This window comes from Seriola aureovittata, chromosome 23 (assembly GCF_021018895.1).
Source record: "Seriola aureovittata isolate HTS-2021-v1 ecotype China chromosome 23, ASM2101889v1, whole genome shotgun sequence".
NCBI lineage: Eukaryota > Metazoa > Chordata > Actinopteri > Carangiformes > Carangidae > Seriola > Seriola aureovittata.
In genome coordinates, this window is record NC_079386.1 from 10,912,835 (window position 1) to 10,926,104 (window position 13,270).

At 48.6% G+C, this 13,270-nt stretch overlaps 1 protein-coding gene across 5 annotated transcripts in view; it reads left to right on the forward strand.

The window, feature by feature from the left end:
* The window catches only part of zbtb4 (zinc finger and BTB domain containing 4), a 14,782-nt gene extending 1,568 nt beyond the window's left edge, over nt 1–13,214 (forward strand). For 3 of the 5 annotated variants that reach the window (XM_056368747.1, XM_056368744.1, XM_056368748.1), the window contains exon 2: nt 4,549–13,214. In XM_056368747.1, coding sequence (XP_056224722.1) covers nt 4,565–10,021 — 5,457 coding nt within the window. In that variant the 5' untranslated portion in view covers nt 4,549–4,564 and the 3' untranslated portion in view covers nt 10,022–13,214. Of the gene's footprint in view, nt 1–911; nt 1,040–4,426; nt 4,447–4,548 lie in introns of those variants that run through there. The other 2 variants (XM_056368746.1, XM_056368749.1) reach the window with 2 other exon arrangements.
* Nucleotides 13,215–13,270: the final 56 nt, after the last annotated feature.

Here is a 13,270-nt window from a genome sequence, read left to right on the forward strand (position 1 = left end):
TGGTTCTTTTAGACCTAGAAGTCCAATGGGGCTTTCGCGTCCCCTTCAACTGGGACTGCGCATGAAATTGAAAATGATTTTGGGGGAATTACCTCAAAAAGGTCACTGGTATCGCGTTACTGCTCTCCTGGGGTACTTTTTTTTTTGGCCTTACAGCCACCTTAATGCCTCCTATGATTCTGTTGCAGCGAGCAGAATTATGGGAATTACGTGCTGGGTTGAGAGCTAACAGACCGTGGAGGGAATGGCGTTTTAGACATGGGCAGGTTCGCTGGTGCGTGGAGCGGCATGCGAAAACACCACGATACGACAGTTTACACGTGGGGAGGGAGAGAAGAGGGGGCACACAGTCAGTCATGCTGAGGGGGATCAGAAAGACAAGGAAGCCATGAAATGTGAACATGGAAGAGATGTGTTTGAAGTTACCCCTACCTCCCCCCTGCTCACCACCACAACCACCACTACCACCTCCACTCAACCACTCCCCAACCCATACCAACTTCCTTTCCCCTTACCTCCTCCCCTCCTTTCCTCCCTCCCTCTATCCCATATGGCTGGCTCCACTACGCTCTCTTGGCCGGGGGGTTGTGGAGAGTTCAGTAGCTGTTCTTGCTAACGATGCCCCCCACACACACACCCACCCACACCCTCACCCTCATACGCACACATACACCCTCCTCTTCACAGACCAACTGCTGCTCTGATAGTTGGGCCCCTCTGGCTGCCCCTCCCTGGGGAGAAAGCCCAACCGACACCTTCCTCTTCCCACATGCTCCTTGCCGCTGGCTCACCGGCTGGAACACCGAGGCCTCCCACATTCCGCCTTGCAGGCACTCCCCTTAACCCCCTCCACCCCCCCACCCCCCCCACCCCACACACGGCACATCACTGCTGAAGATAATTTTGGTTCATTACAACTTGATTCTTATTTATCATCTATGAATGCAGTGACACTGCTAAAAAAAAAAAAAAAAAAAAAAGGTCAAGATGAAAATACGCAAATTACAGACCGACTTCCTGGTTCAGCTTTAACCTGCAGGTACTTAATGCACCAGTATACTCGAGCTCTTTGCACACACAGGTTTCCTGTGCGAGCGAGTGATAATTACCAACATCTTGGTTGTGCTCACTGTCATTTTTACAAAGAGGTTTAGATCTTTAAACTCATTTGCAACCTGTCTAATAGTCTACCTGCCCATATTCATTGCAGTAGCAAAGTTGCTTTATTCTTAAATCTCAACAATTACTTTGGTGAGTACAATGACGGCTAAAACTATCAAAATAAGACCCAAGTTGTAATTGTGATGAGAAACGGCAGGAGAACTGGGACTGGCACAGATGACTTAGCCATACTATATTAAAGACATTTTAATGAGGCTTTCCTACAAATGTCAGCTGTTTACGTTCATATTGCAATGTGGAAATTGCACAAACAAACAAAAACATTTCTTATGATCATACCTTTATTCCTCAGTTATAAAAAGTATTGGAGCAAATACCTTGAAACAAATTGAGTTTCATGTAGTGTGCACTTTCAGTACTTTTGGAGATTTTGGAGGAATCTTCTTTGAGATGGAAGACGGCCAGAAAAATAGCACGGTTATTGAATCTAACAGTTATTTGTCCGTTAGCACAAGTACCAGTTTCAGTGGAATAAACAGATTGCCCAACGGCTGGTTCAAGGCCTTGAGCTGGCGCACCAGCCAAACTCCTCTGCCGTCCTGTCTTATGTAATTGCAAAGCCACTTCAGCAGTGATGTCCCTGGTAACTGATTGTCCATTTAAATTTTGTGGATTACTAACTAATGGCTTCCAAGGTCATAATGTCATCCACGTTTTTCAGATGCTAATGGAAAAAGTATCTCTCAGTTAATGGTAAAAGTTTTCGCTATTTTGAATTGGTCCAAAAATCCGAGCAGACGCAACGTTAGGATTATTGAGCCATGCAGTTCTGCTAATTTCCCCAGTGTTAATTAGTTTTAAAAGTTAAACTGAGCTGAGAGAGGGAGACTAATCTGCAAGTTTTTGCTATTTCTAATGATTTAACATTGAAAAAGCTAAATTCCCAGAATCAAAAGCCGAAGGTGTTTACGTTTGCCTCACATTCGTCATTTGATATGGAAAACAAATTGAATCGGTAAATGGCTAAAAGTGTGCCACTGTTCCTCCTGCCCGTCGGTGAGGAGCCTCTGTTATACGAAAGCCAATGTGTTTGGTATAATGTGTTTTATGTTTACGTGAGTCTAGTTAGTAATTTGTCCTGCACCAGCTGAGCACCTGTTCGTGCTGTGTGGTTTTGTATTGCCACAAGCGTAAATAGATGAACACTTCATAGGCCGACCAACATGTTTGTTTGTGCAGAACATCCTGTTGCAGAGAGGTGTGGGAAAAGGGTTGCTGTTTATTTTGATTTTGCTTGAAGGTCCTTGCCACATTCATGGTCACATTTGTTTGTGGGCCAAATGTGTTTGAGTTATCGGTAAGGATGTATGCGTGTTCGTATGTACATCCGCTTCTCTACACCAATAAGTAAACGATTATAGTGTATTTCTGCATGTCCTGTGCGTTTGTGCACAGATTTCCGTGTACAAGTAAATCTAGTACATTCAAAGCATGATAAAAGCTGCCTGTCACACTCAGACGGCATGTCGTGCATGCTCTGCTTGTGCAGCGGCTGTGTGCGTCACAGGGAGATAAAGAAAAAGAGCGAGGGGGCGTCATACGCATTTTCCTGTCCGCGGCGCAAGCATCAGATGAGATGGTGAAATTTTTAGCCTTAGCACTGTCTCTCAGTGTGTCCGCCCACTTGTAGCAGGCTGGCGCTTGCCATAAGGGATTTCCTGCACAACATCTATCGCTCAGCAAATGTGAGTGACAATGAAGGCCTGATTCAATTCAGAGCAACAAAATATGGCAAGCCTGGGGAGAGAGGATTGTGTGTCTGTTTCTTCACATAGATCATCTTGAATAGGCATAAACTGGTGGAGCAAACTCCCTGGTTTGTCGTCTCCGCACAAAAAAAAAAAAAAGTATGAACCACTGCTTACACTGTGTCATTACTAGACACTTCTGTTTTCCTTGTGTTCACTACACTTCCACCTGTACCCTCCGTCTCAGCGCTGTGTTGCACTCAGATTCACCTTTTGGTTTTGAATGTCATTTACAAGTGTGCCCATCCATGTTGAACTACTTTGTTTACGCCCCGTCTGTCTTGCCTGTGGGCATGCATGAGCGTATATGTACAGTAGTGTGTGCACATGCATGTTGGTTTGTGTGAGTGCATGTATGTGTGCGGTTGTATGTTTGTCTGTGTGCTGGTTGCTTTTGTGTGCGTTAGTGTTTTGCCCGGGCTCCTGTCTGTCTGACAGTGCAGTGTGTCTGACTGTTCCTGTTTCAACCCCCTCTCCCTCCTCTTCCTCTCTCATTCTCTCTGCCTCTTGCGCTCTCACTAACCCTCACTCTTTCTCTCTCCCTTTTTCTATCACCCTTTCACTCTACCTCACCCTCTCTCTCTCTCTCTCCCTCTCTCTCTCTCTCCCTCCTCTTCCCTCTGCAATAACAGTGCTGACCTAGTTTCTGCCTGTTCAGGGCTGCCTGTGGAATTTTACAGCGGCCTGCCTTCCTGGCTGCTTTGCTGCTTGAAAACGCAGGCAGAAAAGCATGACTGAGGATTTTTCTTCTCATCGCATCCTTATGGCCTTATACTGTCTCCGTTTTTCTCCCTAATCTGCAGGCCTAAACAAATGGAACCATTTTAAATAAGTAATAACAGTAAATTGCATGTCGCACGTGAATCTGCAGCTGTTTTATGTATGGGGAGATTGCGGGACTGCCTCCACCACCGTGGCAGCTGAATTAGAATGGAAATGAGAATAGCCTGTCGCTCATCTTCTACAGCTTAGCTGAGATTGTACCGGATGCAGAGGGGGAGGGGGAGGGGGGGGACACCCCTTCTCTGTGCACATGCATGCAGTCTCCCTCCCTTCTCTCTCCCCCCCCCCCCACCTTTGCCTTCACAAATAAATGGTTAGAGTCATGCCCGGCAAATACTAGCCACTGCCAGGAATGGCTAACAAGGCCCTTGCTCAAATAGCAAGAGAGTGGGACTATTTTTATGTGCGTTAGGGCCATGGATCTAAGTCAACACTCTATTCTGAGGGAATCTTGATTAAATCTGAACGCCTTCCAATTAGGCATAGGGAATGTTGTGTCACAGCCGAGAGAGATGGATCTCTGGAATGCCTTTCTGAAGGCTTGGCTGTGGCACGCTGAAATCTAAACCAGCGCTGCCGCAGATTCATTCCTTCCCCCTACCCTCTCCCTCCTTTCACTCACCATTCCTGGCTGAGCTGTTGGACTTTAGCATTGCTGGGGCATTCAGTTTTCTTTGCCGTTTCTCAAAAGTGTTCCATGAGCGCCATGACTGCCTCTGCAAAAGCTTTGAGTGTAATGTCCATTTTTTGCTACATATCAATGTACGTCTGTGTGTTGCACATTTACCGTTGGGTGTTTACAGAGCTAACATATTCTTTTTGATCTTTCTTTCAGATTTCGGGGGCTGGTCATGGTGTCCGGTGAGAAGGTGTGGGACCCCCTCCATGCGGGCCTTATTCAGTCTCGTCTGAGTGAACAGCACCTGGCTACTGGGCTAACTCCCCTCTGCAACCTCACACGTACTGCAACCGAGGGAGCCACGTGCCGCCAGAGTCAGCGGTCGCTACCTTTGTCTTCCCCGCCACCTTTACACCTGCCTGTTCGTTTGTACAGCTCAAAAAAGATCGTAGGACTACACAAACCTGTCCGGTCTCTTGGGGTGGCCTCTCAGCCTGAAGAAGAGGAGGAGGAAGGGGAAGCTGAGCAGTTGGAGATGAAGGGTAAAAGGCATGGAGGCCGGGGAGAGGCCATGATGGAGGACAGGTTGGAGGACATGGCCGATGGACCTAAAAATGCAAAAATCACCTTAAGCTTCCCACTTAGTGCTGCCCCCCTCCCGGCCTCCCTCACATCTCCAAACCACTGTCGTAGCTCCTCCTCGTCCTCCCCTTCCCCCCACAGACGGCGGCCATCCTCCAAGAGCTCAGATGAGGGATCGCTGTGGAAACTGGACGCGACCATGGATGTAAAGCACAGACCTTTCAAGCCCCCAAGGCATGACAGCTCTCCGTCCTCTTCACCTTCCTCCTCCTCATCTCCCATGACTGTTCATGCACTTATCAGGAAGGATATAAAATCCCCGCCTCCTCTCAAGTGCTCCAAACTCAATCCAGAGACTCCGTTTCAGAGGTCGCCCCCAAGATCCTCCAGCGGGTCTTTAGGGGGCTGTTATGGTGGAGATGGATGGGATGAGAGGCACAGGGTGGCCAACGGTACAGCCTCACCCTCTCAAACTGCCCAGATCCTCTTCAGTCTGGGCACATCAGCTTATCAGAGGGGTGGGGATGCAGAGAGGAGAGAAAAAATAACAGGAAGACCAGCTGGTAAAGTGGGAAGCCCTCATGGACCAAGCCTTCACCCACCCACCCTCCACCTCCCTCCCCCCTTACCACCACCTCCTCCTCCCCCATCTGAGGGTCTTACCGCACCCCCCCACTCATCCTCCTATTCCCCTACCGACAGCCTGAAGCCTGAGCTGATTTGCGGGGTGTGCCATCGGCTTTTCAGCTCGGCCTCCTCCCTCACAGTCCACATGCGGCTGCATCGTGGCAGCCGTGCCCTCAGTTGCCGTTATTGTGGCAAAGTCTTCATCCACAGCAAGAGACTGCAATCCCACGAGACATCCTGCAAGGTGCCAGGCCTACCCTCCGACAGCCTGGGCCCTCCTTCTCTCACTGTGCAGCCGAAGGAGGAGCCGCTGGAGGAGGGTGAGGTGAGAGTGGAGGGGGGAATGATTGTGGGAGAAACTGACATCAGTAAGGCGCGGCCAGGGAAGAAAGCACGGAGCCTCCTGGCGCGTATCCAAGGTGATGATGCAGCAGCCGCAGAGTTACTGGCGGGTGATGAGAACCATTTTGTGAAGGTGGTAGATGGCAATGTCATTTACTTCTGCTCTGTGTGCGAGCGTTCCTACATGACCCTATCCAGCCTGAAGCGTCACTCTAATGTGCACTCATGGCGCCGCAAATATCCGTGCCATTATTGCGACAAAGTCTTTGCCCTGGCTGAGTATCGTACAAAGCACGAGGTGTGGCACACGGGAGAGCGGCGCTACCAGTGCATCTTCTGCTGGGACGCCTTCGCCACCTACTACAATCTGAAAACACACCAGAAGACCATTCATGGGATTAACCCCAGCCTCATCTCCAGTGAAAAGACAGCTAATGGAGGTTATAAGCAGAAAGCTAATGCCCTCAAGCTCTACCGCCTTCTCCCCATGCGCTCCCAGAAGAGACCCTACAAGACCTACAGTGACAGTTTGCATAATGGCCTGCTACTGCCACCAACTGACACACCTCCCCTCTCCCTGCCTGGCCTGGGCTGCGCTCTGGGGCCTGGGGACCTACAAAGCCTCATCAGCGGAGCCCACCCTCAGAGTGTTAAGCCTGACCCAGATGCCTTCCCCGATGACTTCCCCGTTTCTGTGGGTGCTGACCACAGGGACCTCTCCCCGCTCACGCCCCTCGCCTCAACGGACATGCCCCAGGTTAAAAAACACGAGAGCGAGGCCTTAGAGTTAGAGCAGGGCAGAGGTAGTGGCAGCTTCAAAATGTCTAGTAGCAACAAAACCAAAACTCCCAAGACTGGTAAAGGCACAGAAACAAGCATGCCGTCTGTGATAACATATGGACATACAAAACCCTCTGTCATAGTTCATGGAACAGCAGTGTCGTCCTCCGTCATCGTGCACAGCAACCAGGTCACTTCTGGGAGTGAAAAGAGCCCAATGAGCAGCCCGTCCCCTGAAACCAGCAACAGTCAGACTTCACACAAGGGCAGCCCGAGGCCACTTAAAAAGCAAAGGGATAGCGCAGATAACCATAGAAAGAGGTCGAGAGACAGTTCAGATACCACAGAGGAGGGTTCAAGAGGTGGACAGGACGCAGAGACAGGCAGATTATTTCACAAATCACGCAAGTCCCACAGCAAGAGTGACATCTCTAACACAAAGCAGCTGTCAGCATCTGTAGGGTCACAAGTCAAAGAGGCAGGGCCGCTGTGTCAGATTACTGTACGTATTGGTGAGGAGGCCATAGTGAAGCGCAGCATCTCTGAGACAGACCTGAGGAGAGACAAGGGCCTTTCTCCCCCAAAAACCAAACGGAGTGAGACATCATCTGCGCGGGAAGCCAAGGAACCACGCCACTCTCACTCCCACCATCATCACCACAAACACCGCCTCCACCGCAGAGCCAGCATGGAAGCAGAGGGCGATAAGGAAGGAAACTGTGAGGAGGAGGTCAGGAAAAAGACCTCCAAATCCCCGGAGGGAGTGAGGGAGTACTACTTCCGTCAGGAGGTGCGTGAGCAGGAGAGCGACCATGACATGGAGGATAATTTATGGCGGCCTTACTACTCCTACAAGCCCAAGAGAAAGGCCCAAGCGCATCTGCAGAGGGTCAAGAGCTGGCAGAGGAAACTGAAGTACAAGCGCTCCATCCGGCTCAAGAGGAGGGCAGAGAGGCTCAAGAACCGTGTGAATAAAGAAACGGAGAAATCACAAGATGAGGAAGAGGATGGGGAGATTGAGGAGACCCCAAAACTGTCAAAAGCTAACAGAGACAAGGGAGAGGGGAAAAAGAAAGATTATCTCTCTGCCCCTTTGAAGGAGAAAAACAAAGTCGCAGGAGAACAGGTTAAGGAGGCCCGTCATGAGGTCCCCCCCCTTCCTCTGCACTCTCCAAAGCCCCCCCTGTCTACCTCAGTGGCTCCTACGGGAATAAAGAGGCGGCCTTGGACTAATGGGAATGCAGCAGAGTGTGGTACATGTGGCCGCTGGTTCTCAAGCCCCAGGAAGCGAGACAAACACGAGCTGAGCCATCTGCTGGAGTTTGTATGCCTCTTCTGCCGAGCCACTTTCCCTTCCAGGGATAAGTTGGAAGACCACCAGAGAGCCCAGCATCCCAAGCCTACTGAGGGACCCTCTGCACCCCCTAAAGTGGCTCTCGGCGAACAAGTCGAAGGGGTCGGCATCAAATCTGTGCCAGAGAGCACAAAGTTTGATGAAGAAAAAGGGGGGCAGGTGGGCTTAGTAGGGAGAAATTCTAGTCCAAGTCGCCTGAGCAGAAGAGCATTATCACGACACACCTGTCCACAGTGTCATAAAGTGTGCAAGACATCTTCAGCACTAACTCGCCATATCCGACGCCATGAGTTAAGCAGTTCCCCAGAAAGAGAAAAGGAAGATAAAGCCCCGGAGCCAAAAACAACAGAGACAGTTGTTAACGCTGTTAGCAGAGACCTAGAGACCGAAAAGGGACAGGTTCCCAGTGCTCTCTCTGTTTCAGTTATCAGCTATTCAACTCCCGACCCGCCCACCAGCGGTGACTGTTTGGCATCACAGCAGCATGAAGACCATCACAGAGAACTGACAGAGGAACATCACATGTCAGAATCCAGTGACAAACCCGAACTACCCGAGCTCACGCACCCAGCTCCAGAGAGGGAGCCCAGCCCACATATTGCAGACCCTCCATTAGAAAGTCCAGTTAATCTCACGCCCCCGAAACATGAATTCACACCTGCCGCACCCTCTACCCTCCAGAGCGTGCTCGTCATGAATGGGTCTGAATGTCTGGACTACCGCACCCCCAGCAAAAAGAACCTAGACAGCCAGATCCACAGAATACCCAGCCCCGCGCACATCGTGGCATCCACCAACACCTCTCCAAATGTGCCCATGACGTCACAGACCAGAATAACCACTGCTGCTCCTCCTGTTTCCATGACAACAGCTCCCAGCTCTGAGGGGGGATTCATGAAACGGGATGGGGTCATTATGGACAGGGAGAGGCAGGGTGGGGGTGGTATATTTCTACACGCAGGTTATGAGGAACCACCCCGGGTCCAAGATCTCCGAGTTCCATCCCTGTCCAGGAGTCCCTCTCCCAACGAAGCACAAGACCTGACCATGTCCTCTATACTAGCGAGAGAGAGGGCGATAGAGAGGCAAAGGGAGAAAGAGAGGGAGCTCGAGAGACAGAGAGAAAGGGAGAGGGACAAAGAAATGGAGAGAGAGAGAGAAAAAGAGATAGAGAGGGCCCAGCAAATGAGTAGAGTTGCTCATGCCCCGGAGGAGCAGATTGCGCTCTTGGTCCCTAAAGAGGAGCCCTTGAGTCCTGTGCCGTCCCCCCAGCACATCCCCTGTCAAACCACTATGAATGGACCCTCCTCACACAGGCACACCCCCAAGTCCCCCTGTCGGTCCCCCTCAACTATTGGACTGTTAGCTCAAGCCAACCGCCAGGTTCACTCCAGTTCACAAGGACTCGACAGGCTCTCACTGCCCACTGGAGCAGCTGGTGCCGGTGACCGCCCCTCTGCCCACGCTCTGCTTCTCCCCCGCGCCCCTCAACCACCTGAGCCAGAGCACCAGGACACTGTTTCTTCCAGAGATTCTCAGCAGGGGGACGCCACCCCAGTGGGCTACTCTGCCCAGGATTATCCCCTACCCCTTATTGTGCCGGACAGCTACCGCTCTGGTAAGAAGCAGGAGGAAAACCTGCTAATGTCCTCCTATCCTGCTGGAGCTCTTCCCTTTGGCCCACTGGGAAAAGTGATGGTCCCTAATGGCGGGGACCTGGCCAAGCTGCCATTTTATCCGGACCCTTACCAGCTGCTCTATGGCCCCCAGCTGCTGGCCTACCCCTACAACTTAGCAGCTCTTCCTGTGGCTCTGAATATGATGGCACCTGGGGGGGACAAGGTGGAGCCTCTGCCTTTCCTCCCAGCCATCTTCAACTACGCAGCCACTGCTGGGCCCTACATGGGCGCAGCGCCACACCCCCTTGTGGCAAATCCCAGCCTGTACAGCGGCAGCAGTGGCAGCAGCAAGAAGCAACGAGACAGCAGCAGCAGCAAACCGTAGGACAACAGAAGCACTATGAGGAATATATTTCAAAGGGGACGGCCTGGCCTGTTTGGGATGAGCGGGAGGGGTGCGTGCTCACTGGGTCACTGACTACACCCGTACAGTACCCCTGCCTCTCCTTTATTCAGTAGAGATCAGAGCTAGGCATTAAATCAGGAGTAGGTGTGAAGGGAGGAGATGGAGCAAAGAAACGGGGAGGATAGGCTGATATTATAGTGACGTATCATTACTCCCCTCTCTTTACTCCTGCTCACCTTCCTCCGTTTCTCCTGTCTTGCTGTAGTGTGTCGTAGTTCTAGAGCTTGATTAATCTTCCTCTCTGACTCATTATATTATCTATAATATAAGAATAAGAACTGCTAACAGGGTGTGTGTTGTGTGAAAAATTAGTTCAGTCTGCTTCCCTTTATAGTCACCGCATAACGAGGATAAACGCTCTTCAGGGAAGGCTTGTGTGGGCAACGATAAGGGATGAGACAGAGGAGTCCTCACTCAACACAGTTGGAGGTGGAGCATTAAGCAACTCAAACCTTGCGTATGTTTGTTTGTGAGAATGAGAATGCAGGTGTAGCCTGCTGTGTTAAACTGTCCATGAAAGTTATATATGAGCATGTACATGCACACGTATGTAGGGATTTGTGCATGCAGAGGTGGGCTTAAGCAGGTATTACTGCGTATGTGTGAAAGAGTGTGTGTCACTGTGTGTGTGTGTGTGTGTGTGTGTGTGTGTGTGTGTGAGTGAGTGAGTGTGTGTGTGTGAGTGAGTGTGTGTGTGTGTGTGTGTGCGCATGAATGGCTAGATCATTCCGTGTCAGACGCACACAGCATTCCTACTCTAGTTGGAATAGCTACTGTAGGTCAATGTATAGAAGTGCATTTAGAAGTGATTCCTCATATCCAAATCATTAAGAAGTCAGTTCTGTGGCTGAACGCGAGTCTATGACAATGACAGATCATCTGAGCTTCTAACGTCTCAGCTAACCATGCGACTTTGTGGCCAGATGACACTGTAGGATCTGTATAGCAGTCACCATAGTTTATACCTTACGTGCACAGCACAGAAAAGTAGTGGTCACTTAAAGGGGACACTTGTAGCTGCTTTGGATATGTAGCTGGCCACTGGGTAAGAATTGAAGGCTGATAGACCATTGCACTTCCGTTTTTCATCTCATTTCCTTCACATTAAAAAAAAGGAAAAGAATAAAAACCAGTCAGCCTTCACCTTGCGTAGCTTTTACCTCTTTGATTGGAAGAGGAAAAGGCTCCATTTCCTAAGCCAGGAAGAAGAAGGCAACAGCAAGGAAGGAATAAGAAAAAAAATGGATTCAGGGTATTGAGTTATTTCTGGATAGGAAAAGAAATATATGGGCACAAAACTTTTGGACTCCTGAGTCAGAAGGTCCCACAGAAATGATTTGGGGAACAAAAAAAAAAGTGTTCCTGCTCCCCAACTGAGGGGAGATTGGAAATAGTCTGAACTATTTCCCCTCCTGCCCTGTGTCATTTGCTAAGTGGTAGGAAAAGGCTGAGCTAAGCAGCCAAAGTGGTGGCCGAAACTCCCCAGATGCCCTCCTGGGGGCCTTTTTGTTATGTGTAATGTTATCTCTATATGTTTGTTTTGTTAAAGTATGCTGTTGTTTATGTTGTTTAGCCCTCTTACCAGATGGAAGTGGCTTCAGTGAAAAGGGGGAGTAAACTTAAAAATATGAATGTAAATTTAGTCATGAGGTTAATGAAGTACAGCTGCATTAATGGTAGAGTTGGTTTCAGTTCCTTTTTGTTTCTGTTTTGACACAAATAACCTGTTAAAGAACCGTATAACGTCTGGTATACATATATACAGTAGTCCTAGGAACATGTCAGTAAACTTGGGTTCTGTATCCACAAAGCATGAGCAACACTTGCTTCCTAACCGTTTATATCCTCAGCAAATCTGGCATTGTGCGCACAGCTTTTGTTTCCGTTTCCTTTTATATTTTCTGGCCTTTTAATCTTCCATATCTCTGTTAATATTTTTTCTTTTGTTTTTTTTTTTTCTTTTTGTTTTTTTTAAATTAATTATAGACCACAGTTTGGAGAAGATCCACAAAACTAGCTGCCACATTTACATCTCACAGTCACTATTTAGGAGCTGTTTAATTCTCCCTCTTCCCTCAAGCATACACTCACGCACTGCACCTCTGAATGAAGTACGTATGTTTCGGTGTGTGTGTGCGTGTGTGATGGTACTGGGGCGCCTTTTGGATCAGGCAGGAGTGTTAAAACACAGCGTGACCAACTGAAAGGGCGCACAAGCATCCCTTTGGGTGTGGTTACAAGCCTTTTGCGTGTGTGTGTGCGCGCGAACGTGTTTTATGTGTACGAGAGCGAGTGACTGCGTGAATAAGAAAACCAAAATAAAATCTGCCTAAGCAGCATATCCCTCGGCAGTATATGGGCCACCTGTTATTTTTTTTTTGTTTTTTTTTTGTTGTTCGACACTTTTCTGTGGGTTAGTTTCAGTGTAAAAAAGCCTTGCTGTCTCCAATACACTATCTCAAGCCATTCCTGTAGATGGACATGTTTGTGTTTTTGGACCATTTCTTATGCCATAGTTTGCCATCACGGTTATCATACAGACCAAAAGCATGCAAATCGACGTATTGTAGTGACTGGACTGGAATCTGGTGGTAATATACAACTATTTACTGTATGTTTTAGTTTAAATGAATGTGCCTCTGCTTTGATATTTAAATAATTATCTATAGTAAGATGTGGATCTGCCAGATTTCAACTGTTAAGGTGCCTTGTTATGGCATAAGAAATTTGAATAGCAAATGAACGTTTTCTTGAGAAATGACAGTATGATTTGGAGATAGATTTCATGGCTTTGTTTGCTATGAAGCTGTTCATAGACGTAGGGGTGTGGCTAAACTGTTTTGGTATCGTGTACATGTCTAGGGTAATACTGTGCCATATAGAGCCCACAAAATATGTTAATGTTATTTTTAAAAGATGTTTTAATGTTGCCTGATGACTTTGTCTTTAGATTTGATACAAAGGCTTGTAGCCACAGCTCTCCCAAAGTCTGTAGTCTCCTTTTCCGACATTCTTCTTGTTCTCTCTCTCTCCTCTTGTTTCCGTCTCCCTTTCTTTCTCTTTGCTGCAATCAAACAAAATAAAGTATTAACCTGATGACCCAATGAAATCAGCTCTAGTTTGGTCTCATGTTTTTTTTATTATAATTTATTTATTTATTTATTTATT